Genomic DNA, 26918 nt, shown 5'->3' with positions numbered 1-26918 from the left:
TCTGAAAGTTAAGTAGAATATGATTCAAAGGTAACTAATAAAGAAAAATGTTAACTGACATATAAAGCTGAAACATATGCTAGAGTACCATATAAGCATTGTGTAATTCCTGTATTTAAACCTTCTATACTTTGTACACAAATAATGGCTTTAAACGGATAGTTCAATTCATCTAAAAAGGAAAAGAAATAAAATATCATTCTTGTCCATATTAATGTGTTGCCCGTGGTAGGTGAAAAATCTCACCCATTATGCATTAATCAATGCCACCTTGTATACCCCTATTGCTTTAATACTAATAAAGGCATTGGGCGTTTAATAAATCTGATTACATTGTCGATCTACTTTGCTTCCACTAAATGGCAATTTGTTGTGCAGCTTCGATCTGAGTACTTGTAATTGATTTGTCTAAGTGCTGTGTAAGTACAGACTGCTCACCAGTGAGAAACAGGAAAAGAAGATATTTAGAATACCCAGGAAAAATCTTTAGTATCGCCACAGCTACAAATGAGTGTTTTGGGTTTTTTTTCTTGTTTTTTTTAACTTTTGAAACCTAGCAGTGTTGTGCGTGTATATGTAATAGCCTTAGGCTGAATTTAGACATTTCATAATATATTAAAATTAGGGGTGAGCGGGTTCTGTTTTACTCGGTTCTTATCGCCACTTTACCTCAATTTCGGCTTGATTTCATTCGCTATCCAAAACACGTGTTCGGCGATGGCCAATAAAAAGATCCGAGTAAAACCGAACCCGCTCACCCCTAATTAAAATGTATTTTTTGTCTTTCATTGGCATTTTGTAATGTACTTTTCCTCTTATGGCATACCTTATCTTGTTCTACTACAAATGTATCTTAAAACAAATTGTAAATAAAGTACTTGCAATTGTGCGCTCTCTCCTGGGTATAATGACCTTTTCTCGAAATTAGTAAAGTACAATGATCCTGAAATTCTTGAGAAATCCACTTCTGATGGAGATAATATTTCCCACTGAGTTTTCCGTTTTTATTGTACGTATTTACTCCTATAGGTTAATCCATAGTAGTATTCACTTCCTCTCCTCCGTATAGATATACAGTTTGAGTCTCCCATATCCAAAATGCTTGGGACCAGGGGTATTTTGAATATCGGAATATTCCGTATTTTGGAATATTTATATACCATAATGAAATATCTTGCGAATGGGACCCAAATCTAATCACAGAAGGCATTTATGTGTTATATACACCTTATACACACAGCCTGCAGGTAATTTTATACAATATTTTCAATAATTTTGTGGCTCAAACAAAGTTTGTGCAAATACATGAAATTTATTTATGTTTCATATACACCTCATACGCAAAGCCTGAAGGTAATTTTAATCCATATTTATAATACTTTTGTGCCTAAAACAAAGTTTGTGTACATGGAACCATAAAAAAGCAAATGTCTTACTATCTCAGTCATGCTAAAAATATTCAGTATTTCGGAATATTTGGATATGGGAGACCTGTATAAACAAGGAGATAAAGTATATAGTGAAGTATTGTTTATTTATTTACAAGGTTCTTTAAAAATATAAAATTGCTACCAAAGTGATAGAAAAAGCAGCGTACCAGATTGAGAGGGGTGCTGTCGTAGTACACCCAAACTCGCATGTGTGGCGCTTTACCAGCTTCCTCCCGGGTATAGCTACTGGAACACTCCTGGTCCTGTGTACAATTGTACAATCTACAGTCCCCCGTTCTCTTCACCTGGTTCGCTGCCCTCCTATATTCACCAATGCGTTTCATCTCTCCTGTAGCCTTTATCAAGGTGTATACACCTTGATAAAGGCTAGAGGGCAGCCGAAATGCATTTTAGCTGAGATTATACCAGATCCAGTTTTTCAAGCGTCTCTACTAATACTAAGATCATAGTGCTAGTGAAAGATTCTTATAGGAAAAACATAATTCCTATGACATGAACTGATTGGATATTCTTTTTCCAGCAATGTGCAAAACAATGTCGCTATGTAAACAATAAATAATCATGGTAGTGTACATGTTGGGGGTATGTGCCTTTAAGTTTGGGGGGATACTGAGTTTGCTAAGGTTAATATTGGGAGTTAGTTTGGTATCCATATGTACCGCATGTATTTAATCATGTTTCTTCCCTTGGCCACAGCTATGTGTTGTCTGTGTGGCATTTGTGGTATGTTTCCTTCTCCAGCTGGTTCTTTTACAGTAGGGTAGCACAATGGGTGAGATCTAATTTTTTTTTTTGTAGTGTCTTAATTCCATATGTAATGTTTATGCTAATTAAGTGATTAAATACTAATAATCTCTTGTGTATGATTTATTTGGAGGATTATTAATTAATTGCACTTTATGGAAAATGTTAAAAGTAGACCTAAAAAGTACTTATCTTTTATTAGACTACTTTTTTCAGATAACATCGAGCAAGTAATGTAATCAGATGGCCTGCTTACTTCCACCCCAGGAATTATGATGATTACATTACACTGGAGGAGGTCCAGAATGCCTTTTGCTTGCCCTGTATAGAAGTATTCCACAATTACAAGTTTATGTATAATTTGTGCTCCCCTTTGCTTTCTACTTTTCCAAGTCTCATTGAGACAGTCTCCCGCCGTGAGATAACCACTTACTGTGCTCATTGAAGAGGAAAATATGCCCAAGTGACTTTGAGTTATCAAACGGAATTAAGATTTTTGTGAAAATATTGACCACAAATGTATTATCATTTTGTTTATTCTTCAAGATAAGTCCAGTTTTATGCCAAGCAAAGTACGATTCTGTACTGTAAACGTGATCACTCTGATTTTAGTGCAAGTCTAAATTAATTTGAGAGTGCATTTCATTCAGTCAAACTGAGTTTCCTCTAGGAGGTTCTGATAAGATTTTGTTTCGAGCCCAAATTTGGTCTACCAATCAACACTCATTTTAGTTACAATTCCCATTGAACCACTGCCTGTCATGGTGCACAACTTCTGTTGTGGTCATTCTCAAACTACACTTATTTATTTATTTATTTTCTGAACCGGAGTTTTGAAACTTTACTACCTTGGTAGACCTCCCCATACAACAATCATTTCAAGAACATTTGCTTTACTTAACATAGTCTGTAATCTATCTACCTATGTCACTTCTTAGACATAGTCATATCAACATTTCAGAAATTGTTAAATTCCCTAGTGGTGTATGGGCAATTCAGTATGCGCTAACTGCCTGATATGCCAGCTTGCATGACGTTAGTCTCCTGCTGCCCACTCCTGTCACATTCCCCACCTGACTACCACACATTGCCTCTTTCATACCTTTGTACACCTGCATTTCAGGTACAGCTACAAAATTTGATAAAACTACTGCTGTTCTTCCTTATAGTGAGGCATTACTGGATCAGCAGTGGGATTGGCCAGCATTTTGGACACCCATATATGATTGTTGGAATTCAAAAAAGGTCCAAGTGTGGCTGCTTGCACCTCTGCTGCAGCAGCTTCTTTTTTAAATCAGGACCACGATGATTGTTAAAATGGATAGCTTCTGACCTGTCCTGACCTTCCCTGTTGAAAGTATTTTAAATAAAGTCCTACCATCTGTAAATGAATGTGTCCCTTACAAGGTTGTCAACACAGATCAAGGTAGTCATTGACTTGGAGTATTATGTCATTGGATTGGTTTGACCTTAGAAATGTTTTGTGATGATCTCTAGATTGTTGATGTTGGTTTGGCCACAGCCTTCTATTGCTTATTCATCTTTCTCCTCCATTCCTCCCATTTGTGTGTGTTTTGTTTAGTAGTGTATTGACCGTTTCTATTTGTTAAGTAAAAAAAATAAATAATAATGTGCTCTAGTGTTGGGTGTTTGCTTGGCATAATGATCATCAGTGGATGGTTTTAACTTTACCAATGGAGCAGAGTGATGGTATTGCTTGGTAATTAAAGGACCCTTCATGTTATCTCAGTTCAGCCCTTTGTGACATACTGATTATATGACAATGATTTTCTAGATATATATCTTATACCTCATCCCATGAGTCAGAATTTATTAGATTGTTATACATTGTTTTTCAGGAAAACAAGTGTCCACAATTCTTAGAGCCAGACCCATTGTTTGTCCCAATGGAGCAAAAAATGACTATCAAATTTAATGGAATGAATCTAGACTACTTCCAGGTAATTTACCATTTATTGTTCATTGTGTATTTTGTAATATATTTTGTTCACAGTAATATGCTTCATCCTATTTTGTAACCTAAAGAAAAGAAGGGGAAAGCCTGTGTCAGACATGCAGCCTGTGGGAGTCTGCTCCGGGACTATATTGCTGAAACAGAAGACAGCTGCATAAAAATAGAACATGTTTTTGGTTTACTTTTCATTTTTAAAAATATAGTTAAATACTATATGGCCATCGTTTATAGGCAAAACATTAACAAAAGGGAGATATCTCTGTATAACGCAAGGCACATTCAAGTGCATGAACTGTATCTATACCACAATTTTTTTTTTCTGGTGTCCAAGTATTTAATACTTATTTGTAGAAAATATACACCAGGAAAAACTTTGACTACAGTAAACTCTGCGTGATACACGGGACTCTGACTTTCTGCATTTTTTTTCTGGTGTACTAAATAAGTATAGTGTTTGCAGTACAAGCTGCACAAGTGGAGTAGGGTTTAGCACAAGTGTCCTTCTTAACCTGAGGCATCAGACCAAAACAACATGTTCCTCTGCAGTTTATCTCCACCCCCCGAAATATTTTTATATCTCCAGTTTCTACCAGCCTCAATTCCAAACATACTGCGTGCTAATAAAGTAGTAATCTGTAATATTTATTATTTTTTTTACAATTATGTCACTTCATAGAAATCGTTAAAATTAAATTGTCTGCTTCAAAGCTGACTCACACAGTTAAAATGAGTTCTCTTGTGGGAGAAGGTTAAGAACACCTGGTTTAGTTATTCCTGTGATAAGAAATCAAAATTGTTTATACAATATTTATTTAAGTTTATTTTATATTTCACAAATGCAGGGGGAATTTATTGCTGGTAACGATAAGTTCAAGTACAAAGAAACCGTATTGAACGAAAATGGGATGTTCTCGATCTCTCTTCCAGCGGTATGTTATAGTATTTAACTAAAGTAATATGAGACTATCATACATGATTATAATGTGGATTTGGCATATTAAATTCACATGCATTCAATCAATATAGAAGAAGGCAATGGATCACTAATATAGACAGTGTATTAAATATAAATGGAGGACTTTTATAAATAAATATTATACATACAAAAAATATCAATTTAAAGCACAGTTATATCTTATTGAGACAATAATATGCTAAAACTTTTCATTAATCAATTATGTAAAATACTAGCAACAGTGTTCATATAGTGGTAAATATATATTTTTAGGTCATCCCAAGTAGGTTTCAGAGAAATTGTAATTCCTAAGGCACTGCATGGGTGCTCTATTAAAACAGCAAGTGACAGAAGAAGTAAATGCCCCAAACACCTTAATGCGGTTCTCAGGTTTTCAACTCCCGGTTTAATTAGAAGGAAGTCAGCCACCGCATACTACACTTCATTGTCGCCTCTGTTGCCCAGCTAAGACTCTGCTCCCTTCAGCGGTCAGTCTCTGGACCGCCCGATGTGTGGGAGGGTACTGGACATTAGAGTGTGCCTGTGCACACCGGGCACCCCCATGCACACACCTATATGTCTATAGTTGCGCTCCATTGCATTCTTCTATATTGTTTTTGATGGGTTGCAGTTACCACTTTGTGAGCGGCCGCTTTCAGTTTTCACAGTCATGTGAGGGCTAAATTAAACAAGCGCTGACCATTCTGTGCCAAATGTCAGGATCATTTCCAAACAACCTTTAAGCTGGGTACACACCATGTGATGTGATGTAACGATACATCGCATGTGCCATAAACACTGCACAATCTGGTGCACAATGGTACAATATGACATCACATGCTGCATGTAACAGCACTGCGTTGTTCATTGCATCATCCCACCTGCCGTACAGAACAACAGTTGAGACATTGCGGCGAATGACAGATCTGGTGTACACATTATATGATGTGTACCATATATCGTTCCGCTCCACGCCGGGACAATATTTCGAACAATACATCATATAGTGTGTTCCCAGCTAAAGGCCGTTAGCATAGACAAATGACCGTGCACAAACCTTCTGAACTGGATCTACAGCAATTGTATGTTATCAAAATGTATTTTTGTGGATGTTTTAAGCTTTCAATTTTATCAGGAATTTTAGTAAATTGAAAGTTGTGAGCTGGTCCTTTGTTGATCCCTCCAGACTTTGACAGCTCAGAGTGCAATGTATGGCAGATATTATGCATTGTCATTAACTTTATTTATTCTTTTTTTTACTTTCCTTTTAGTTTCCAGTACAAAATAAAGAAATTGTTCCTCTGGATATTTATGTTAAAGTGAATGAAAAGAAGATTGACAGCAAACTGAATGGTATGTTCATGTGTGCAGTACTTTATCACTTCCCTATTCATATCTCTGAGGCTCATTTAGAGTATAGTATTTCCATCAAGAGGACCGAATTTATTCTATAGCTCTCACATGCTGGACTATTAAATTGAAGATTCCTGTTCTTTTGTTAATTATATTGTATTTAAAAGTCTGTAGGTTTGTCCAGGAGAGGGACAAGAGAGAGCCCAATCTTTATGCTAATAATGTACCATGCAGTACTCTGTGGCTCCCTTCCCTCCAGCCCATTTTATACCAGTGCTTTATATTGGGGTAGAACAATGTCAGCAGTTGCAGAATGTCGACATGTGAATAGTGGACATTCTGCAGGGACCGGTGGGTGAGACTACAGGAGGAGAGGTTAGGGTTAGGCTTCAGGTGGTAAGGCACTAGGGGAAGGTTAGGATTAGTCATACTTCCCTCCGAAAGCTCCACAAGGCCTGCTGGAAATCATCAGGATCTCACTGTCGGACACGGAATATGCCGCTAGAGCTGCCGTACCAGGTAAGTCGCTACTAGACCACCATGGAGGTTTTGTCGACATTCTAATAATTACGACGTGGCCAATGTAGATAATTATGACCATGTCAATATACCACATCTGGAACAAAACCCTTGTAACTCCCATCTGCAAGTACAAAGACTTTCCCATCAGTACATTTTTCCAAACACCACCCAACATACATGTCCGACATAATTTAACCCGTTTTACTGACTTGTAGAGAAAATGACGTCTTTATTGGCCATATTTCCCTATTTAAAATAATGGCTGCAGGTTTTTAACTCTCGAAAAGCAATTTTCGGCTAACTCACAGCTAATTGAAACATCTACTCTTGGTCTTGATTAATTTATGATTTAGCATTTACAGTGTAGCGCAGTGTCAGATTTTTCCACCACCCCACATACCTGGGGTCACGTCTATAGGCATCTCCTCAAGCCATGCACTGGGCAGTTCATCCAGGCACATGCAATACCAAGGTAATTAGTTAAAAATTGTCTACTCCCGGAAGTTGCGGGAGGGTCCCGATTTTTCGGGTAGCCCCCTGCACCCCCAGAAGAGTAGGCAGATCTACAAAGTCCCATTCACTTCCTTGTGAAGTAAGCAGAATGGGGAGTTTTTATAGGGAATTTTCAGGGGCTAAAATTACGCCAAACATAATTTAGCCCCCCCCCCCTCGCGCACCCACGAATCGCAGCCTTTTCCCATGAAGGTACAGTGCCTACTGATGTCTACAGTCCGACACCGCTCAGGAAGCTGTCAGCTGTAAAGTCGCTAAGTTTGAATTAGTTGTACACATCCAGTGTGCTTTGTAAATGAGGCCCAGTATGTTTTGCTTTGAACAAAATCTATCATTCTGTCTCGCTTTTATTTGTGCGTGCTATAACCACTTTATTTTTAAAACTAGAAACTTATTTACAATGTTGTCAGTAGATTTGCATTATTTTTTTATAACAGCACTGTGGCTTTGTTTTTGTTTTCCTAGTGAATCTGTATAACTGTTTTTATGGAAGAAGTGACTGCAGCTTATGCCTGGCGGCTGATCCAAAATACAACTGTGTCTGGTGTAACAACAAATGTGTCTATAAGGATATGTGTAGGGATCCAGGTGCCACAGAGTGCCCTGCTCCTATCATCACAGATGTAAGTGATCTGCTTATACCATTATATTCATGATGGCATCCCCCATTCTCTTTGGTGGGCGTCTCACATGTTCCCCAGGCTAGGCTGCATTGTAGGTTTATTCAGGCTTGGGGAATTAGCAATTCTGTATCTTCTTATTGCAATTTTTCCATGAAGCACACTCTGGACAATGTCAAAGGATTTGCTGCATGCCATTATTTTTTGTACATCTCTTACATACTTGACTACAAGACAATATCTCTGCTTGCTTTGTAACTGCAGGCAAGCACTGAGTGCTACCAGCTAAGCATGTCGGTGTGGGTTGGGTACGGGATCCCGGCGATCAGGTTTTTAAATGGCTTAGAAATTATATTAGTGGAGGTCAGCGCTACATTTAAATGATATGCTGATTACTTATGTTTAAGAATTGTTTTTTAATGGTTGAGATAGAGGCACGAGGCCCCTTATGATAGTAAAGATATTATGCAGTAATACAGATACGGTATTGGAAAAGTTATGAATGCAATGTTGCAAATCTCTAATGCACCAATCAAGGGATGAGTGCACTAGTACTGGGATGGTAAGAGTTAATGAATCAGTGTCTTGCACAACAATGATGATGTAGGTCCTGTATATAGTACCAGTGGAGTGGGATAGGATCCGACCGGTGTGTGTCTGAGTTTTTGTACTCTGGGTGTATCAGTATGTGTCTGGTGGGGCGGCGTCCCGTATCCCCCAGGTGCACATACTTGCCCCCGGCGTCCTTTATTGTTCACCTCCAGGTCGGATCCTATCCCACCCCACCGGTGCTGTAGGTCCTGTATACATCATCATTGTTGTGCAAGACACTGATTCATTAACTCTTACCATCCCAGGACTAGTGCACTCATCCCTTGATTGGTACATTAGAGATTTGCAACATTGCATTTAAAACTTTACCAATACCGTATCTGTATTACAGCATAATATCTATATTACCATAAGGGGCTTTGTGCCTCCATCTTTACCATTAAAAAAAACTATTCTTAAACATAACAATCAGCATATCATTGAAGTGTAGCGCTGACCTCCACTAATATAATTTATGCTTCTGATTGGGCTGGGTACCCACATAGAAGTCCGCAGCAAGCACTGAACACACTACATAACCCATAAATCTGAAGCGCAGGTCTCCTACCTCCCCTAACTATATTTGAATGGCTTATGCTACATAATTATTATAGACCTCAAATGAGCCATTAAAAAGTCTCTTGAAATTCAGCTACTCTGTGGTCTGGTGAGTGCCCTCTCTATGAACTGGTCCACTGATGGGCATCTGCTGTGGTGCATCCCGTCTGGATATTGAGATGTAAGTCATGAATTTAGAACAAATGTATATAGATATATGGCATCATAGTTGGTGTAAAGGTTAGCATTACTGCCTCATAGCACTGAGGTCTTGGGTTTGGTTCCCACCACAATCCTAAGTGTGTGGAGTTTGTATATTCTACCCTTGCATGGTTTCCCCCAGGTACTCCGGTTATCTTCCACAATCCAAAAATATATTGGTACTGTAGGTTAATTGCCTCCTGACAAAACTTGTCCCTAGTGTGTATCAGTGTGTACATATGGTAAGGGACATGGATTGTTAGCTCCACTGATTTAGGGACTGATCTGTATTAGACATTGGTGATGTTTTTCCACTATTTATATGGCAGACACATTATGCAGCGCTTTACAGAGAATATTTCAATAATATATATCTGTCCCTGCCACAGTGACGTTTACAAAATGTAATGCATCTTGAGTAAATAATGTTTGTGGGTATCCTTATGGGATTCTGAAAAATGGACTAAATAAAAAAAAGGATGCTGATTAGTTTTACATACTGCGTGCAAATAATAAATGCTGAATTTTAGAACGTTGAGACATTTCAAGTTTTCTGGAGGCAACACTGCTGTGTTTTGTTAGTTTAAAGCAGATCAATACAGCTGCCTGCTGATATGTAAAGGAAGGGGAAGCAATCGGGAAGCCGACTGCCTAAATACCGGCAGCCGGCTTCCCGACTGTCTTATCCCGGCATGGGTGATATGCCGGGCGTCTAGATGTAGACGCCCGCATTTCTCCGACGCCAGGAGACCGGCGCCCGGCATCACGATCGTAGTGATGCCGGGCGCCGCGAGCAGACAGCCGCGGGGGGGGAGGGTTAGGTTTAGGGCTCCCGGAGGGGACTTAGGGTTAGGCACCCCCCCGGGAGGGTTAGGGTTAGGCTAGGGGGGAGGGAGGGTTAGGGATAGGCACCCCCGGGGGGGACTTGGGGTTAGGCACCCCCCCGGGGGACTTAGGTTTAGGCAGCGGGGAAGGGGGTGCTTAGGGTTAGGCACTTGGGGGGGAAGTTAGGGTTAGGCACCCCTAAGGAGGGTTAGGGTTAGGGGGGGGGGTTAGGTTAGGTTAGTCTATACTTACCTATCCACGATCGGGATTTCCAGCGCTGTCGGGCTTCCGCTGCTTCAACTCTGCTCCTGTCAGGCTGCCGCTGATGGGAATCGAACCGCCAGCCATGCGGCCGGCGGTATATCGTACCCATTCCGAAGGAAGAAACTTGCGGTGACTCCTCACCATCACAGAGCCACCATAGAACAGTACTATACATACATCATTTACACCATCTCCACGGATTTGTGCCTTCCTTATTTATTTTCTGATATAGATTGTTGCACAAAGTAATTTTCCAGCTATACGCGGTATTTGATTATGATCGCATATTGCCCAGTGGGTCAGTGAAGCTGCAGGTTTGCGACAAAGTAAAACAAGATCTTATTAAAGATTTGTACATTGTACTTAGATGATATCTTATTTATATTGAATTTACCATGGCAACTTATCGTGTATGCTCATCTCGTATATTTGTTTTCAGTAACCCACCTCCCCCCCATGTATTGTGATTTAAAAAAAAAATGAAAATTAGTTGTGTTAAAGTCAGCGAAATTGTGTTCTTCATTCATTTTGTGCATTCACAGATCTCCTGTTCTTATTTCCATAGTTTACTCCGAAAGCTGCACCATTAAATGGAGGTATACTGCTGACTATAATGGGATCTAATTTGGGAATAATCCCTGCGGATGTGGAAGACATTAAAGTTGCAGGTGTAAATTGTAACTTCCATCCAGAAGCGTACGCTGTTTCTACCAGGTGACTAATTTGTTATATTGCTGATCTTCTGTTGTATGGGGTTCTCCCTTAATTTAAAAGCATGGTTATACCTGACAGCAATTCATGTATTGTGTATCTACACCAGAGAGGAGTTACTTTAAGTTATTTTTGTTCAAAGAAGTTTAAAGTCTTGATGGAACAAATCCACCACCTTGACCCTCTTCGGGGACCTCTGTATCACCCCCGTCTGTCTCCCACTCCCCGTTAGATAGTAAGCTCCCACGAGCAGGACCCTCTTTCCTAATTTGCCAACAATGCCAGCAAACCAGTTTGGCCATCCCAATGCTGAATTGGGTATTCTGAATGTTGGTGCAGCAATGTTTATAAACCTTGTCCCTGTTCTGCAAAGTTTTGTACTGTAAGTCATGTTTTTTGGTGTTCATACTGGTCCTGTTTATGTACATTGTAAGGTGCTGTTGGGTCCCTTGTGGCACCATATTAAAAAAGAATACTAATAATGTAGCGGTCAGGTTCCTAGAAAGGTAATGGACATCCCAGAGCTGTAGATTGTTTACTAATAATAATACAATTATTTATATAGTGCTTTTCTTCAAAAGAAATCATGAACATAATACAGAGGTTTAGCTTTACAGGAATACTAGAGTGAGATATATAATCCTCACAAAATCATCAGATACATGCATTATTCATCTTACCCATTAGCATACAAGGTGAAGCAGCCATTTTGAAGCACACTACATAGTTTACAGTATGGAAGATAAGCAATATATGAAAGTGAGACCTCTTAGGGTAACATGGGAAATGACTAACAAGATAACCACTGAATAAATTGGTCCATGTGGTGTTCATCCTGCCCATGAAAGTACCAGACGAGGCAGCCATCTGGGTGCATTATATAGCGTATAGTGGGCAGGATGAACAATTTGTAGAAGTGAACTGCACAGTAGTGTATAACCGAACAGAACACAGGGACGTACACAGAAGAGGATAGGAAAAGGATGGTAGAAAGGTTTCGGTGGAAGGGACCATTATGATGTAGTATGGATGGAGAGATATCAAAAGCAATTAGCACATTGTAGGTATAAATATTTAAGCTTATGCACATGGTGATTGCCATCAGACTATGGGGGGATTTACTTAAGCAGGAGGTCCTGTAGGGACCTCGTGCAATCCTCTTCTGTGCACATTTCTGGATATTGCGGTACAGAAAGTATCCTTATTTTACAGAGCGAACAAAAATAAGCAATGTTTCATACCAATGACAACCTGCAAGACTCCTACGGCTTGCATTTAATTGAATCGCCCACTGTCTGTCACAGTTATAAAAAAACATTAGAGCACCAGCTACTGTATCCGAATCATTTTCACAAGGTTCTGAAAATCCAGAATGGAATACAAATGATAGTTGTTGCTGTTTGTTAATGTCACTCACATGGAGATGGTTACCATGCAGTTCCTCTTTTCAGTCACTGAGAAGCACGGCTAAACAATGTATCACAGATCCTGAGAAGTGGACAAAGATTGAGGAAGGGGGCATTTTTAAATGTATCTTTCACTCTAGAACAAACCTTTTGTAAAAAGTACAGGTGTGCAGTTACTCCAGGAACTTTGTTTCAAGTATTACGGCAAGAGATGTTGAAATGTCACCAATACGTTCCTAGACCCATGAATGTATCTTTCTTTTTGCTTGATTTGTATGCATTTAACAACTGCTGCTTACTTCCTAACTTACATTTTTTTTTTTTATAAAATAAATATGGCCAATCCACCATTGAAACACTGGTCAGTTCTGTTCGTCCACAAAATCACACTCATTTTTATGTAGGCGACACCCGCCTATGGGTTCAAGGAACAGAACAGACCAGCAAAATTCAGGATGATTGGACTGTGAGTGGTTTGGTTTTGGGTGACTATTAATCCAAGAATTGGTTAACAATTGTATGGTAATATCTGTCTCTGCCTTTCGTCAGCAAGTTTGAAAATGTAAACAATTTGCCTTATGATGATCTGTATTATGTCATGTAGTGAGGAATGCAGGCATGCTAGGAAATGACTATGTTCCATCACAAAGCACCAAACATGTAGAAACATTTAATCTGGCTGCTATATATGCAGTGTGTATGGGTGTTATGTTTACATTTTTTGTCTTGAATTAATGGGGACGAAATATATACATTACAGTAAGTTCTAACCACTAATATATGTCCATATGTTTTCGGAACAGTAAAAACTTGAATAATTAATATGAAAACCTACTTCCTGCTACTTACATATCAATACCACAATCTCTCATAATGTAAATGAACTGTTTAATGTTTCAAAAATTTACTTCAAACACAAATAAACATTAAGTCCTGTCTAAAAGTCTTTGATAAAGGAAGCTATCATCAAAAATGTGAATCGGCAGAATAATGTATCCAGAATATTTGTTATACTGCTTCATAGAATAATACATGGCAGACAAAGGCTTCACTGCTAATACAAACCTGCTGGAGAGTTTCCACAAACACAAAGTTCTGTTTGTAGTGTGACTCCGGTGTACAAAAGAAAATATCATTAAATGTAAATGGACCTTCTATTTCTTTAGAGAGTACCTCATTTTATTAATAGTCATTCATATTTACCTATTAAGCATGAAATAGCACTGAACACTGTCGCTAGTGCAGACTCTGTACATCCACCAGGTCTTAACTATGACCTTTTATGCAGAGTTCCAGAATTCCATCTCCCCCGACACGTTTAGCTCATTATAATGTATGACAGCACATTAGAAGATGAGTTAAAAACATGTGTTATCATTACTATATTATATTGCACATTATCATCAGCCTGGTATGTCAGCAGGGGAATGCGCTGATTAGAACAGGTTACTGTCAGGACTTGGCATAAATGTTAGTGGTTGCAGTCATTGCAGAATCTTTGTGGTTAGGTATGATAAGGTGGTAATTCTAGAAAAATTAAGTCCAATTGGTCAAAATCTCAATCTGAAAAGACTTTATTGTGGAACAAATACAGTGACAAAACACTTTACGGTATGGACTAGTTTTGTTCTGAGCACAAAACAAATATACATGACCTTTCTTATTAAGCGCTCTCAATGGTTTAAGGGTATTACACTATCATGTTGTATCAACACTGGAACATCATGTCAGTTCAGTGAAATGGTTGTCCAAACATTACCTAGAAACACTTGTGGTCATCTAGGGCACCATATAAATCGCATTGTATTCCATTTTATTCTGACAGTCAAAGTGAAGCTAACTACTTCTACAAATAACTTGGCCAAACTGTAGCCTAACACGTCTACAGGTGTCTCCAATATTATATTATAAAGCAGTACTGTAAGGGAAGTGTATAGGATAAATGTAAGTCAGGATTCCCCTTTAAAAGCACAATGTTACTTTACGGTTGTTGAGTTGAAATGGATCCATGAACTGCCAAAAGTCATGTCTCTGGAGAGATGTTGACCAATGCTGTCTGGATAGCTCCCTGATATTTGTAGGTGCAGGATCTTTGGTACGAATGGAACTTTCCACCACGTCCCATAAATGTTCGATTGGGTTCATGTTGGGCAAACGTGGTGGCCACACCATTCATCGGAACTCTTCATACTGTTCCTCGTACCAAATATGAACAACTTGGGACCGATGACACTGTGCATTATCCTGCTGGAAAATGCCATCGTTGTGGGGTTACATGAAGTCCATGAAGGGCTGCAAATGGTCATCAAGCAATGCACCGTAGCGGTTTCCGGTCAGTGGCTTGTTCAGGCGGACCCAACCCATGCCATCTGAACACACCCCACACCATTATGGAACCACCACCAGCTTGCTCGGTGCCTTGTTGACAAGTGGAGTCCATGGCCCTGTGGGGTCTGCGCCACACCCAAACCCTACCATCAACTCGAAACAACTGCAATTGTGACTCATCTGACCATGCCACATGTTGCCAGTCCTCCAAGATCCAATTAGCGATGTCATGAGCCCATGTGAGGTGCTCTGTCTGGTGTAGTAGTGTTAATAGGGGCACTCTGGTGCATCTTCTGCTCCCATATCACATGGAAGCTATAGAACGCTGCACTGACCTGCTGGATATGCGTCTGGTACCTCCTGCATTGATTGTGAATGAGATTTGAGCCAGTATCACTTGTCTGTTACCACAGACAATTCTGGCCAGACGCCACTGGTCATGATCATTAAGCACCTGTGGTCAGCCACTTCGCTGTACACATTTTGGTGGTAATGCATTCCTTGAGGTTTTGAAGGTACACACGTGACACCGTAGATTGAGCAATGTTGAATGTCTGCACAACTTGGGAAATGGAATTTCCCTTCCGTCAGGCACCCAATATCGATGCCTCATTCATACTCTAATAATTCATGTCCCCTTGCCATGAGCAAACTGGCCAGTGTTCAAACTAACTCAAGAGATGTCAGATTACAACTAATGCAGGTCTGGGTATTTCCAAGATACCGCATACTGTGTCGCCACCGACCCTTACCTTTACATACTGCTATCCCTAGACTTTTGGCACTTCAGAGCATATCACGTTTAGTAACCATTTTATGTTCTGCTGTCTATATCAGCCTTGCCTAAGGAAAGGAGGATGTGTGGAATTTCATGGAAAACACAAACTACATGACAAAATCAGAGCAGACAGCAAGATAAACTGAAACTCTTTATACTTTTCTTGGTAACTGTATGTAAACGGTTACATGTGATTTTACCTCAACGGGAGTTCTTTACTGCTGTATTTTGAGAGGTTTTAGGACAATTTGTGCTATTTTCTCTATATGGTTAGGAAACTGCAATAAGCCTATGTATCTTGGATAGTACTCTGTAGGTGTCTGATGCCCTTTGCAGAGCTGTCGCCTGTTGGTTTTGATCTGTGCTGTTTCCTTATGTGCTATCCTTTTATGTAGCTAAATCATTATAGCAATATTTTGCAGGCTTTTCCTTTGTAGCAGGCAGTAGTCACACTGAGAGAGGTGTTAAAGAAGGACAAGAATAATTTGGTATAGTTTCAGGAACGGATTTGCAGACCTCTTGATAATGTATTTCTGTTGGGAATAACTTGACAACATTTCAGAGTGTGAGACACCACACAGAGCTGGATGCTAACACCTCTAAAAGTGGAAATGTGCAGTCTTTCACTGGTAAATTTGTTTGTGGTTAATGAGCTAGTTGTAATAAATGAGGTGTTTCCAGACTGTGCTGTAATGTAATTCCATTTCCTTCTTTATAGTATTGTAGAGAATTGATTGTAGCCTCTCCAGATTAGCGTGAGTGAGCGTCCTGCGCTGTGTTTAAGAGGGTGGGTGAGTGGTGTATCCGGACATGGTGCAGGGTTCTAATTTGTTCTTTACTACCAGCTTTTGTAAGGCAAGCCATAGTCTGCACTTTCTGGGCGTATTTATAAAACGTTTACATATTCACATGTCATTGAAGTATGTACATATAACATAAAGAGCAAAAATATTGTCTAATTCAGAACTCTTATTTAATTATTTTTGTGTTATGTTGACAGTCTCTGTGCTACCAAATGCTACCCAGATTGTATGTTCTTGCATTGTAAGACAATAATTACGTGTATTTTTGTGTGTGTATGCATAGTACATAAATTTATATATACACATGCAATAATATATATTTATAAAATATGTATTTTCTTATGTACGTAGTACATGCGTGTGTTTGTATGTATGTGTATACATACAGTACCCTGCGCACATCAATGAGCCTTGAGCGCCCATGACCCTGTCGCCGGTTCGCTGGTGGTCCTTCCTTGGACCACTTTTGGTATGTACTTACCACTGCATACCGGGAACACCACACAAGACATCACAGTTTAGCCCTGGTCAGGGTCGCCCCGGTCCTTACGCTTGGCCATTTTTCCTGCTTCCAACATATCAGATGCTGCATTTTATTGTGCGGGGAAACCCAGTGATTCCGCATTTTACTCAGTCAGTGGATTACTGCGCATTAAACCAGTGTTCACCGCCGGGGAAAAGGCAAATTAATTGAATAGCTATTCCCCACCCTGCACGTTCAATTAGCTGCAGGGTATATCCCGCTGCTAAAGGAATTCCACCCTGAGTGTTCACTTGCTGACTAATATATCCCACCCCTTGACGGACACCATTGTAACAAGATAATCAATGTTGTTCACTACACCGGTCAGTAGCTTTAATGTTATGGCTGATGGGTGTATATTATAGGAGGCCTGAATTGTTAGTAAGAACTGAAAGTAATATATTTTCCTTGGATGTGAGCACTTGCAGTAATGATCTTTCTTCCTGTAGGGTTGTGTGTGAGGTTGGAGCTGCCACTTCTGATCAGTCAGGAAAAATAGAAATAAGAATACGAAACAAGCACGGAGTATCACCAGACAGTCTTACTTTTACTTACCAGGTAAGTTGAATGTCTTTTGTATAGTGTGTCCACCATGTTAGCTGCTAAACATACTGAGCATACATGATAATACTGTGTGATATTTTTTTTTAGTGTTCCCCATGATTTTGTGAACCTGTCAACAACTAGAGTAGTACAAAACTATTACAGTTCTTTTTAATCTTCCTTCCTTTTTTGATTGTGTATATGAGCGAACAAGTTGGATAAATTAACTTTTGTTGAAATTTCGTATGAAATATTGGTTTAAAATAGGGATGGGGACTCAGTTAATAATACTCCCCAGAACATTCCCACTATACTTATACTCTTTTCTTTTCTCCCCCCGACTCGTTTCCCTGCTTTCTCTTTCTCTCCCCCCCCCCCCCCCCTTTTTTTTTTTTTCTCTTTCCTCTTTTTTATTTTCTTTCGATACAAGTTACTAACTAAGATCCGCCATGGGTATTTCAGGCACAACCGTTTTTCCCGTTTTTTTATGGGTCTGTTGTTCCTAATTGATGCAAGTTTGTTTTTGTTTTGTTTTTTCTCTCGCTGACTTGTATACATGTGTTTCCAGTTAATTTTTTTGTATATCAAAATTCAATGATGTACGACGATTCTACGCAGTTGTAATTTTTCTCCTGTGCTTAATAAACAAATATATATATAAAAAAAAAAAACAGGGATGAGGAACCTCCTGCCTAGGGGCCGTATAAGGCCTTTGGAATCATTTGGTCTGACACTCAGATTTTTTTCTGCTAGCCTCATCCGGCTTTCAGGGTGCCTGGAATGGCACCCTGCAGCCAGAATCTATGCAGCAGTGCCGCCAGAAGCATCCTCAGGACGCTTCAGACAGTCACACCCGCTGCCCTTACAGCTCCCCGGTGCATCCTCAGGATGCTCTGGGCATTGCTGTAATCACGGCATTTGTGGCCCTGTGTGATGTCACGTGAAGTGGGCGTGGCCTACAAATAATATTCTATATATCAAAATGGCCCTCGGCAGAAAAAAGGTTCCCCACCCCTGGTATAAAACCTCAGTGAAACACACCAGAATTGCACAATATTGTAGTTGTATCATTTTGTAGTATTAAAACATGTTTAAATATTGACTGGCATAAAGGTGTAGCGAATAAATACGTTTCTGGAGCTATATTTGTGCAGATGTGAGTGCACTTACTCACCCTTGACCATCCTGAATGTCATGGCTGAGTACTGTATCTCTGTGACGGCAATATATCAGCCAAAGCAGCATGTATTACACACAGAATTGTAATTGTTGTGTTTTTATTTTACACTCGTGTGATTGATTACTACAGGACATTTCATACAATTTTACAATTTCAGTATTTTCCATTTTTTTTAGTCCGTTTATTAAGTAAAAATATTTTCTTTTAAATGAATACACCTGCATTTCTGCTCTTTGTAAATCTATTCATTTACTTAATAATCCTGGCTAGACCCCACGGCTCATGCTAGGCATATTGTGCTGCATGGCGTATTGAGGCTAGATGAGCAAGAACGGACACAAGTGTGTATATGTGTTTATGTATATGTGTGTGTATGTCTGTAATTAGAATTCCATAAGAAAAGTGTCCGGAAAATATATTTTTCCTTCCTAAACCTGTATGCCACTGGTTTGACTGTTGATATTGTGCTGATGATCTTGGCAATGGTTCGGCAGAACCAAAATGTATGTTCAATATCTGCTCACAGGTTTAACCTTTTATTGATGATGTATTATGATGATGTATTATTAAATACTTTCCTTATTGGAATTCTGGTGAGTGCCGCCTCTATTGAGGATATTGTATACTTCTGCACTATTGTTGTGGCCCAGTAAGGAGTACCCCAGTTGGTGCATTTATTTGGATGAGAGTACAGATTGCAAATATGTATTCACAATTTAACTGTTACTCTGCAAATACTAGTAAATTGTTCTGGTAATGAGCAGTAAACTATCTTGAGATAATTATTGAGATATATATATATTACTATTAGGTGAAAGCATCGCAGCACATTCAGATATAGGGATGCAATTGGGAAACCGGCTGACGTGATCCCGACAGCCAGCTTCCCGATTGTTTTATCCAGGCGTTGGGAGACAGGCGCCCGGGATCCTGATCGAAGGGATGCTGGGCGCTGTGGGCGGACAGCCGCAGGGGGGAGGGTTAGGTTTAGGGCTCTTGGCGGGTACTTAGGGTTAGGCACCCCCCCGGGAGAGTTAGGATTAGGCTAGGGGGAGGGAAGGTTAGGCACCCCCAGGGGGTACTTAGGGTTAGGCACCCCCCCTGGAGGGTTAGGATTAGGCTAGGGGGAGGGAGGGTTAGGCACCCCCGGGGGGGACTTGGGGTTAGGCACCCCCCCAGGGGACTTAGGTTTAGGCAGTGGGGAAGGGGGGGTTAGGGTTAGGCACTTGCAGGGGGAGGATAGGGTTAGGCACCCCTAAGGAGAGTTGGGGTTAGGGGGTTAGGTTAGTATATACTTACCCGAGGACGATCGGGATTTCCAGCGCTGTCAGGCTGCCGCTGCCGGGATCTGCCCATCTGTCGGGCTGCCGCTGCCGGATATATACCTCCCCCCATTCTCACCACACCTTCCTTCCTGAAGCCGCCCGGCCCCTGGTAATTAACATAATGAATATGCCCCTAGGTGCTTTTATGGAAGAGATTTGTGCCATGTGAAATGACAATGCAGCCAACTCATTGTACAATGTCCTACACAACCATAACTTGTCAGCTGATTTTCTGTTCAGTTTATTTTATTTCCGAAATGTTTTTATCTGTTTAAAAAATAGGGAATCTTCTTTCATTTGGTTTTATTGCCATTTTGTACACTGGTTGTAAAACTTAAGCAGATGAAAGTTTCCTCCTGTGAACAACAGTCCTATTCTATTCTGTGACAACGCTGGAGAAAGTGACACGTAAGAATGCCGCAGGACTTGATCTGTGATGATCAAGATTCAGCTGCTGTAACTCTTCCCAAGTTCCTATCATAACTAGAGGCAATGCAAATGAGAATGTGAGTTGCAGACTGATGCTGACACCACTGCAGAGGCTTCTTCCGATCTGAGCTCTGTGCTTCCTTTGTGTCAGAAGATACTGTCAGCTTCAGATGGGGGTACCAACAAGCTGTCTGCTTCTCTTGGCTCCCTTCCTAGTACACACAGGAAGTGTGGAATTTCTGATGCTGTCTGGCACGGTAGCTTCAGATCAAAGCTGACATCTGCCCTTTTGGGATGGCTCAAACCTTCTGTTTGGCTCTTCTTTCGTTTTAGGATCAGATAATCAGGTGATTTTGTAACTTTTGTAAAAGTTATCAACAGAATGTATAATGTATGCAGCATAATAGGTCAATATTAAGGCAGCTGGAGATATTTGTCCCATTATAATGGATGAGGAATTGTAGGTTTGCACTACATTACTATTGCGAAAGTTCTCATTGCCCTGAACCTCATGTCAAGCTTCCTCTCGCCAGTGCACAAGGCGCTGCCCTTTCCTAATCCTAATTTTTATATTTTTTGTGCCATTCAGCATGTTAGGGGCATATTCAATTAGCTGCGGGGTTTACCCCGTGACCAATTGCCGGCCAAAATCCCTGCGGTGCGGGGAAAAGTCATTCACTAAAATATTCCCGCGCTGAAAAATCTTGACTCATGCGCGGAAACACACTAATTCTGCGTAAACTGCGGAATCAATGGGTTTTTCCCCGCGCCTGATTTGGTGGTTTTTACTCAGATTTTACCTCTCACCTCCATGAGCTGTGAGGTAAAGACCAATTGCAGGGACTCGCCCGTGGGGTATCCCAGCTAATTGAATAGTTCCGGTGCAGCAATTAGCCACGGGGTAAAATTTTTTATTCACCCGAACAAATGAAATACTAATGTACTTTATTAGAAAATATGCTTAAATGATTGAATTTCTTTATTTTCACTTTCAGGAACCGGATCCTACTTCTTTGAAACCCACTGAAGGTGTGCTTGCTGGGGGAACATGCATAACAATAACTGGAAATAATTTAGAGACCGGATCCCAACATGATGTCCGTGTGACACTTGATGATAACAACTGTGAAGTGTATGTTATGCTCATATTTAAAGGGATCTGTTATGCTTTGTGGCTTCTCAGCTTACAAACTTTGCTGTGTAATGTACCTTTTCCTGTTTTGTTCTGGCCAAAGTAACATTGAATCATAGTTTGTAGATCAATACAGCAAGCAGATTGGGGCATGTGTGCCAGGAATAATGTACTTTACAGTCAGCGGGCAAATGAAATGGGTCATAGTATTGCAGAGTGTCAGTGAATTTTGAATGGTACTTGCAAGTTAATTAGAAGGGAAGGGAATTCACTGAATGCTGGATAAACAGAGCAGAGGAATTAGAGCTTTGTTTAGGGTGTTTTACAATAGGGTTTGGATCTGATTCAGATGCCTGCCAAGTTATGTTTAAAATGCTTCACTAATTAGGGCAGTAAATAATGAGCACATCTGACAGATTATACTGTTAAGTAAAATGATTTTGGAATGCTCCTTCCTCTTGCACTGTATCTCATGAGAAATTCTTGTTTTAGGACCATTTTGCAGATGTTTTAACTCTTTTTGTCCTGGAATATAGGAAAGCATTTTTTATATTAATCAGTATCTAGATGGCAGAAGGTGTAAAGCAACCAAGTCTATTTGGTTTTCAGGAAGTGATTGTAATAGTTGGTTACAATTAGGTGTAGGTTCTGTGCTCAGTATGGCAGTCGTACTATTTAAGTGTATAGACAATGCATGATTTATTTCATTTTGGGAGGGTCAATAGCTGGTTGGACTGCAGAATGAGAGAAGAGGTTATTGTGCTGCTCACCAGAACCTTTGACTTCAAGCTGTGCAGGAGAACATGCCAAATTGTTCCAGCTGTCCCTGTTGTTTTCCGAAGCGTTGCTTAGATTTGCCAATTTGGCTGAAAAGTTATACAGTGATTAGCAACAAATGATCCATGATTTCCCATCAATTCTCTTTTTAAATTGTTAGTAACTTCAGCCAGTCACTCTCAAACTAATGTTCACCTCTGCAAATCAAACAAAGACCGTATATGGTGTATAGGCTGAAATAAAGACAGCACTCAACTTCAGTTTACATGAAAATACAATTTCCAGTGTTCCCTCATAAAGAGGCCTTTTGTCAAGTTAACTAAGAAAACTGGTTTTGTTTTTGGGGCCCGTTTTATCTTTTTTTATCACAGCGATTAAAAAAACACCTATCTCTATAATGGGATCCAGTCAGGATGCCGGCGGACGGTATGTCGGACGTCAGTATACCGACGCCGGCATCCCGAAGGGATCAAGATACCGACATCTACATTACAACCTCAGTCATCCCGAAGGTAAGTATGCGGGTTAGGGTTAGGCTGGGGATGGGGTGGTTACATTTAGGGACCTGCTGGGGTGGGTTAGGGTTAGGCATGGACTAGGGAGGGGTAGGGTCAGGCTGCGGGGAAGGGGGGGTTAGTATTAGGCACTACCGGGGGGAGGTTATGGTTAGGCACCGCCTGGGGAGGGTTAGGTTTAGGGTGCGGGAACGGTGAGTTAGGTTTAGGCACTACTCTGGGGAGGTTAGGGATAGGCACCACCAGAAGAGGGGGAGGGTTGGATTACTTACCGACCCTGTCGGGATCTTCAATATCGGGATGCCACTGTCGTTCTTCTAACTGCCGCCATCCCGTCCGCCGGTAAATCATATGGATTCCTCCATAATGATCAATGAAATATTGCAGAAACAGCTGTGCTGTCTTAGCAAGTAACAAGTTAACTTACCACTTCAGTGTGCCAGACTCTAGGGATATGCATGATCCGGGTAACCGGTTTGTGCAAGTGCAGTTCCACCTGGTGGTAAAAAATTAAAAAAATGTAGCCACTGAAACAAGTTTATTTTAAGCAGCTATTAAGTTATTAGTGATAACTACGAGATGCCAGTGTTTGGACCTTTTTTTTTCTAACCGCAGCCACCAACATCACAGATTTACCATGTTTGCAGCCCATGCAGATGCTCGGGAAAATGTGTTGCATTGCTCTGTCGTAATTCTCTATAATGTGCGCATTCGCAGAGCTCATCGAGAATTGAATTATACCCTTATGGTAAATGCATTTTAAATTTTAGAGTTCTGGTGCTTGACCCTAAATTTTCCAATTTATTGTAAAGTATTTCACAAACTGTTGTCTATAAAAACAGGAATAATAAACACACTCCCAATCGATGTACAATCCGCAAACAACTGTATGAAAGTCCGAAAATCACTCCCTATTGCTTCAATTTGGTGCATTGGTGAAAGTACCTGTTGGAGGGCAAGAAGAGAAGTGCCTGATCATGTAGTATATAATGTCATTATTTTCTGTAAATATCTAAAATGCCAAGTGTGTGCATTCTCATTTTACAAAAAAATTGTTCATCTGTGAAATGTGTTGTCATAGTCTTGGAGGTTTTTCTGTCATTGTTGATCCTCAGGCCTCTGGAATGAAAGATCTGGAGATTGAAGGTCACAATTTTCATATTATTCCTAAATGGAGAAAGTTTGTGTAAAATAAAATCAGATAAGTAAACAATAATATACTTTTATATAGATCTAGAATAAAAGAGAAGGGTATTGTGCTTCCAACACTCTATTCTTCAGATTGATATAAGCCTTTTCATTACACTCAGAAAAATAAAAAAATTAAAATCCATGTGCAATAGTAACTAAGCATATTAAAACCTAACACAAACAAAGTACAAGAATAAAAAAAGTAGAAGGTTATCTGGATTTTTTGGAAAGGGTTATCCCGAACTTAGTCAAATTTTCTTAATAGTCCTGCATTGGTTTGAGAGATTCAGCATATGTCCATGAAGTTATTCCAAAAAAGGGCCCACAGTGTTGTAGGATGTAGGAAGCATATTAATAACAGTTCAAGTGTATACTATATAGTTCCTACGTGTTTCATCTGAAAATCCCGATCGTCCCTAAGGTAAGTATCGCTAATCTAATTCAACCCCCTCACCCTCCCTTAGGAGTGCTTAACCCTAAACCCCCTTCACCTAGCCTAAACCTAACCCTCCCAGGGGGGTGCCTAACCCTAAGTCCCCCCGGGAGCCCCAAATCTAACCCTCCCTCCCTCAGGCGCCCGGCTTACCTTCATTCGGTATGCCGGGATGTCGGTCTTCCGGCGTCTGGTTAATGACAGGCATCGAGTTTTCGACGCCTGTTATTACTACCACACCGGGATTAGAAATTCTGGAAGCCGGCGGTCGGCATTTAGACGGTCGGCTTCCAAACTATATCCCCTTTAAACTAAATTGTCAGCCAGCTTAAGAATTATACATATTTTCTTTTCAGCACGTGAACCACTGTAGAGACAAAATGCAATGGATAAAAAGACCCCTCTCCTACACTGATGATCCTCATTGTGAAAAATCCCCTGGTGTCATTTTGTCTCCGCACATGTTTCTAACATGCATAGAGTAAAGCTTGGACTTGAAAACAGAGCTCTCAGAAGTGACCTCTCCTTCAATGGATAATGCTCATTTACTTTTGTCCTTTTAATTTTGGGCTCCAGACTATTGGGTTTTGCAACTGGCCCATTTTGGTGGCTTATTACTTGTTTATCTTCAACTAACTGGCATTTATTCATCCAAGTGAAACTCAAATACAAGTTAGATGGCACATGGTTTGCTGGAAAACTAGCTTATCCTTACCCATGGAAAATAGTGAAGAGTGCACATATGTATTGTGTAGTGCATTTACTGCTCCCATCATGCATCTAAAACTGTTCATTGCTGAAAATAATTTCCTTATCGCCACCCTCTTAACATTGCTTTCTTTCTTTACAATAGCATTACATTTGGTGAAGAAATGGTATGTATTACCAGCACAGCTAAGAAGGAGGGGGAAGTCAAAGTAAAGATGTACTATGGTAGTGATACAATGAAAGAAGCTGGATCCTTTACCTACAGAAGCAATCCCATCATTTACCAATTTAGCCCTGATCGAAGTTTTGCCAGGTATTTCATTATTACTTTACAATTAAAGGGGGGTGGTCTTAAAAAAACTGTAGGTTTTACCGTTTTGACGCTGTTTAAAGGGCGTCCAAAATTTAGCCAGTGTTATCACCTCCACAGCACAAGAGTTCTCCGTGTGTGCAGAGACTCACAGAATTAGAGACAGGTCAGGCCAGCCGCAAGTGGCCGATGTGTACGCTGGTGTGCGTTCGCATAAGACAAGGCAGCAGTGGGCATCTCTATGCAGGGATAAGGTTGTGGCTTCATCTGCATATATTAGCAGCTGCGTTCAGTCAGGATTTGCAAATGCAATTGCAATCCAAGATGAATCAGACCCTGTGGATATACAATTTCTCAGGAAACATTGCAAAGGATGTTCAAGAACATGATGAGCAGTGTCAATTTGTGTGAAGCACAAACACTCTGTATAAGTCCTCCCACACATCAACTTTCAAAAACGCTGAACTATTCCACCCATCCAGAAACCCTATTTTAAAGATAGAGTTCTTCCCCTATTCCAGAAGCCCTGCCTTATACCCATTTTAGACATAAACTCCAGCTGTAGCCCAGCTCGGAGGAGGGACAGAGCTGGAAGGGGATAGCAGTTTAGATGTAAAACATGAGAGACTGTCAGCAGGCAGTAGGCTGCCTGTGTTGACGCTGGCTGAAGAGCTGAGGGAACAGCCGCAGCGATGGAGGGAGAGCTTTAGCAAAGGTAAGTAAGGGGTGCTGCTTTGTATACTATAGGAGGGGGAGGGGCAGATAGCTATGAGTGGCACTGGTATATAAGTATACTATAAAGAGGGGGCCCGCATAGGGAACTATAGGGGGGGGAGGTGGCTGCCAATGGAGACTGCTGACACATGGAGGAGGCTGCACAGGGAGACACATGAAGGAGAGGTCTGCAATGAGAGACACATGGAGGGGTTTGTAAAGGGAGACACATGGAGAAGGGGGCTGCAATGTGAGACACATGGAGGGGTTTGTAAAGGGAGACACATGGAGAAGGGGCTGCAATATGAGACACATGGAGAGGTTTGTAAAGGGAGACACATGGAGAAGGGGGCTGCAATGAGAGACACATGGAGGGGTTTGTAAAGGGAGACACATGGAGAAGGGGGCTGCAATGAGAGACATGGAGAAGGGGGCTGCAATGAGAGACACATGGAGGGGTTTGTAAAGGGAGACACATGGAGAAGGGGGCTGCAATGAGAGGCACATGGAGAAGGGGGCTGCAATGAGAGACACATGGAG

At 40.6% G+C, this 26918-nt stretch overlaps 1 protein-coding gene across 3 annotated transcripts in view; it reads left to right on the top strand.

The window, feature by feature from the left end:
• PLXNB2 (plexin B2) overlaps nucleotides 1–26918 on the top strand; it is a 220683-nt gene that overhangs the window by 158982 nt on the left and 34783 nt on the right. For all 3 annotated transcript variants that reach the window (XM_088457632.1, XM_088457631.1, XM_088457636.1), the window contains 8 exons: nucleotides 4055–4156; nucleotides 5013–5099; nucleotides 6397–6478; nucleotides 7979–8136; nucleotides 11138–11286; nucleotides 17571–17679; nucleotides 21594–21730; nucleotides 25500–25667. In XM_088457632.1, coding sequence (XP_088313758.1) covers nucleotides 4055–4156; nucleotides 5013–5099; nucleotides 6397–6478; nucleotides 7979–8136; nucleotides 11138–11286; nucleotides 17571–17679; nucleotides 21594–21730; nucleotides 25500–25667 — 992 coding nt within the window. The remainder of the gene's footprint in view (nucleotides 1–4054; nucleotides 4157–5012; nucleotides 5100–6396; nucleotides 6479–7978; nucleotides 8137–11137; nucleotides 11287–17570; nucleotides 17680–21593; nucleotides 21731–25499; nucleotides 25668–26918) is intronic.

The sequence above is a fragment of the Taudactylus pleione genome, unplaced genomic scaffold (genome assembly GCF_031769625.1).
Source record: "Taudactylus pleione unplaced genomic scaffold, aTauple2 ptg000041l, whole genome shotgun sequence".
Lineage (NCBI taxonomy): Eukaryota > Metazoa > Chordata > Amphibia > Anura > Myobatrachidae > Taudactylus > Taudactylus pleione.
Note: the sequence above shows the minus strand (reverse complement) of the source record. Positions and strands in the feature narration are given on the sequence as shown.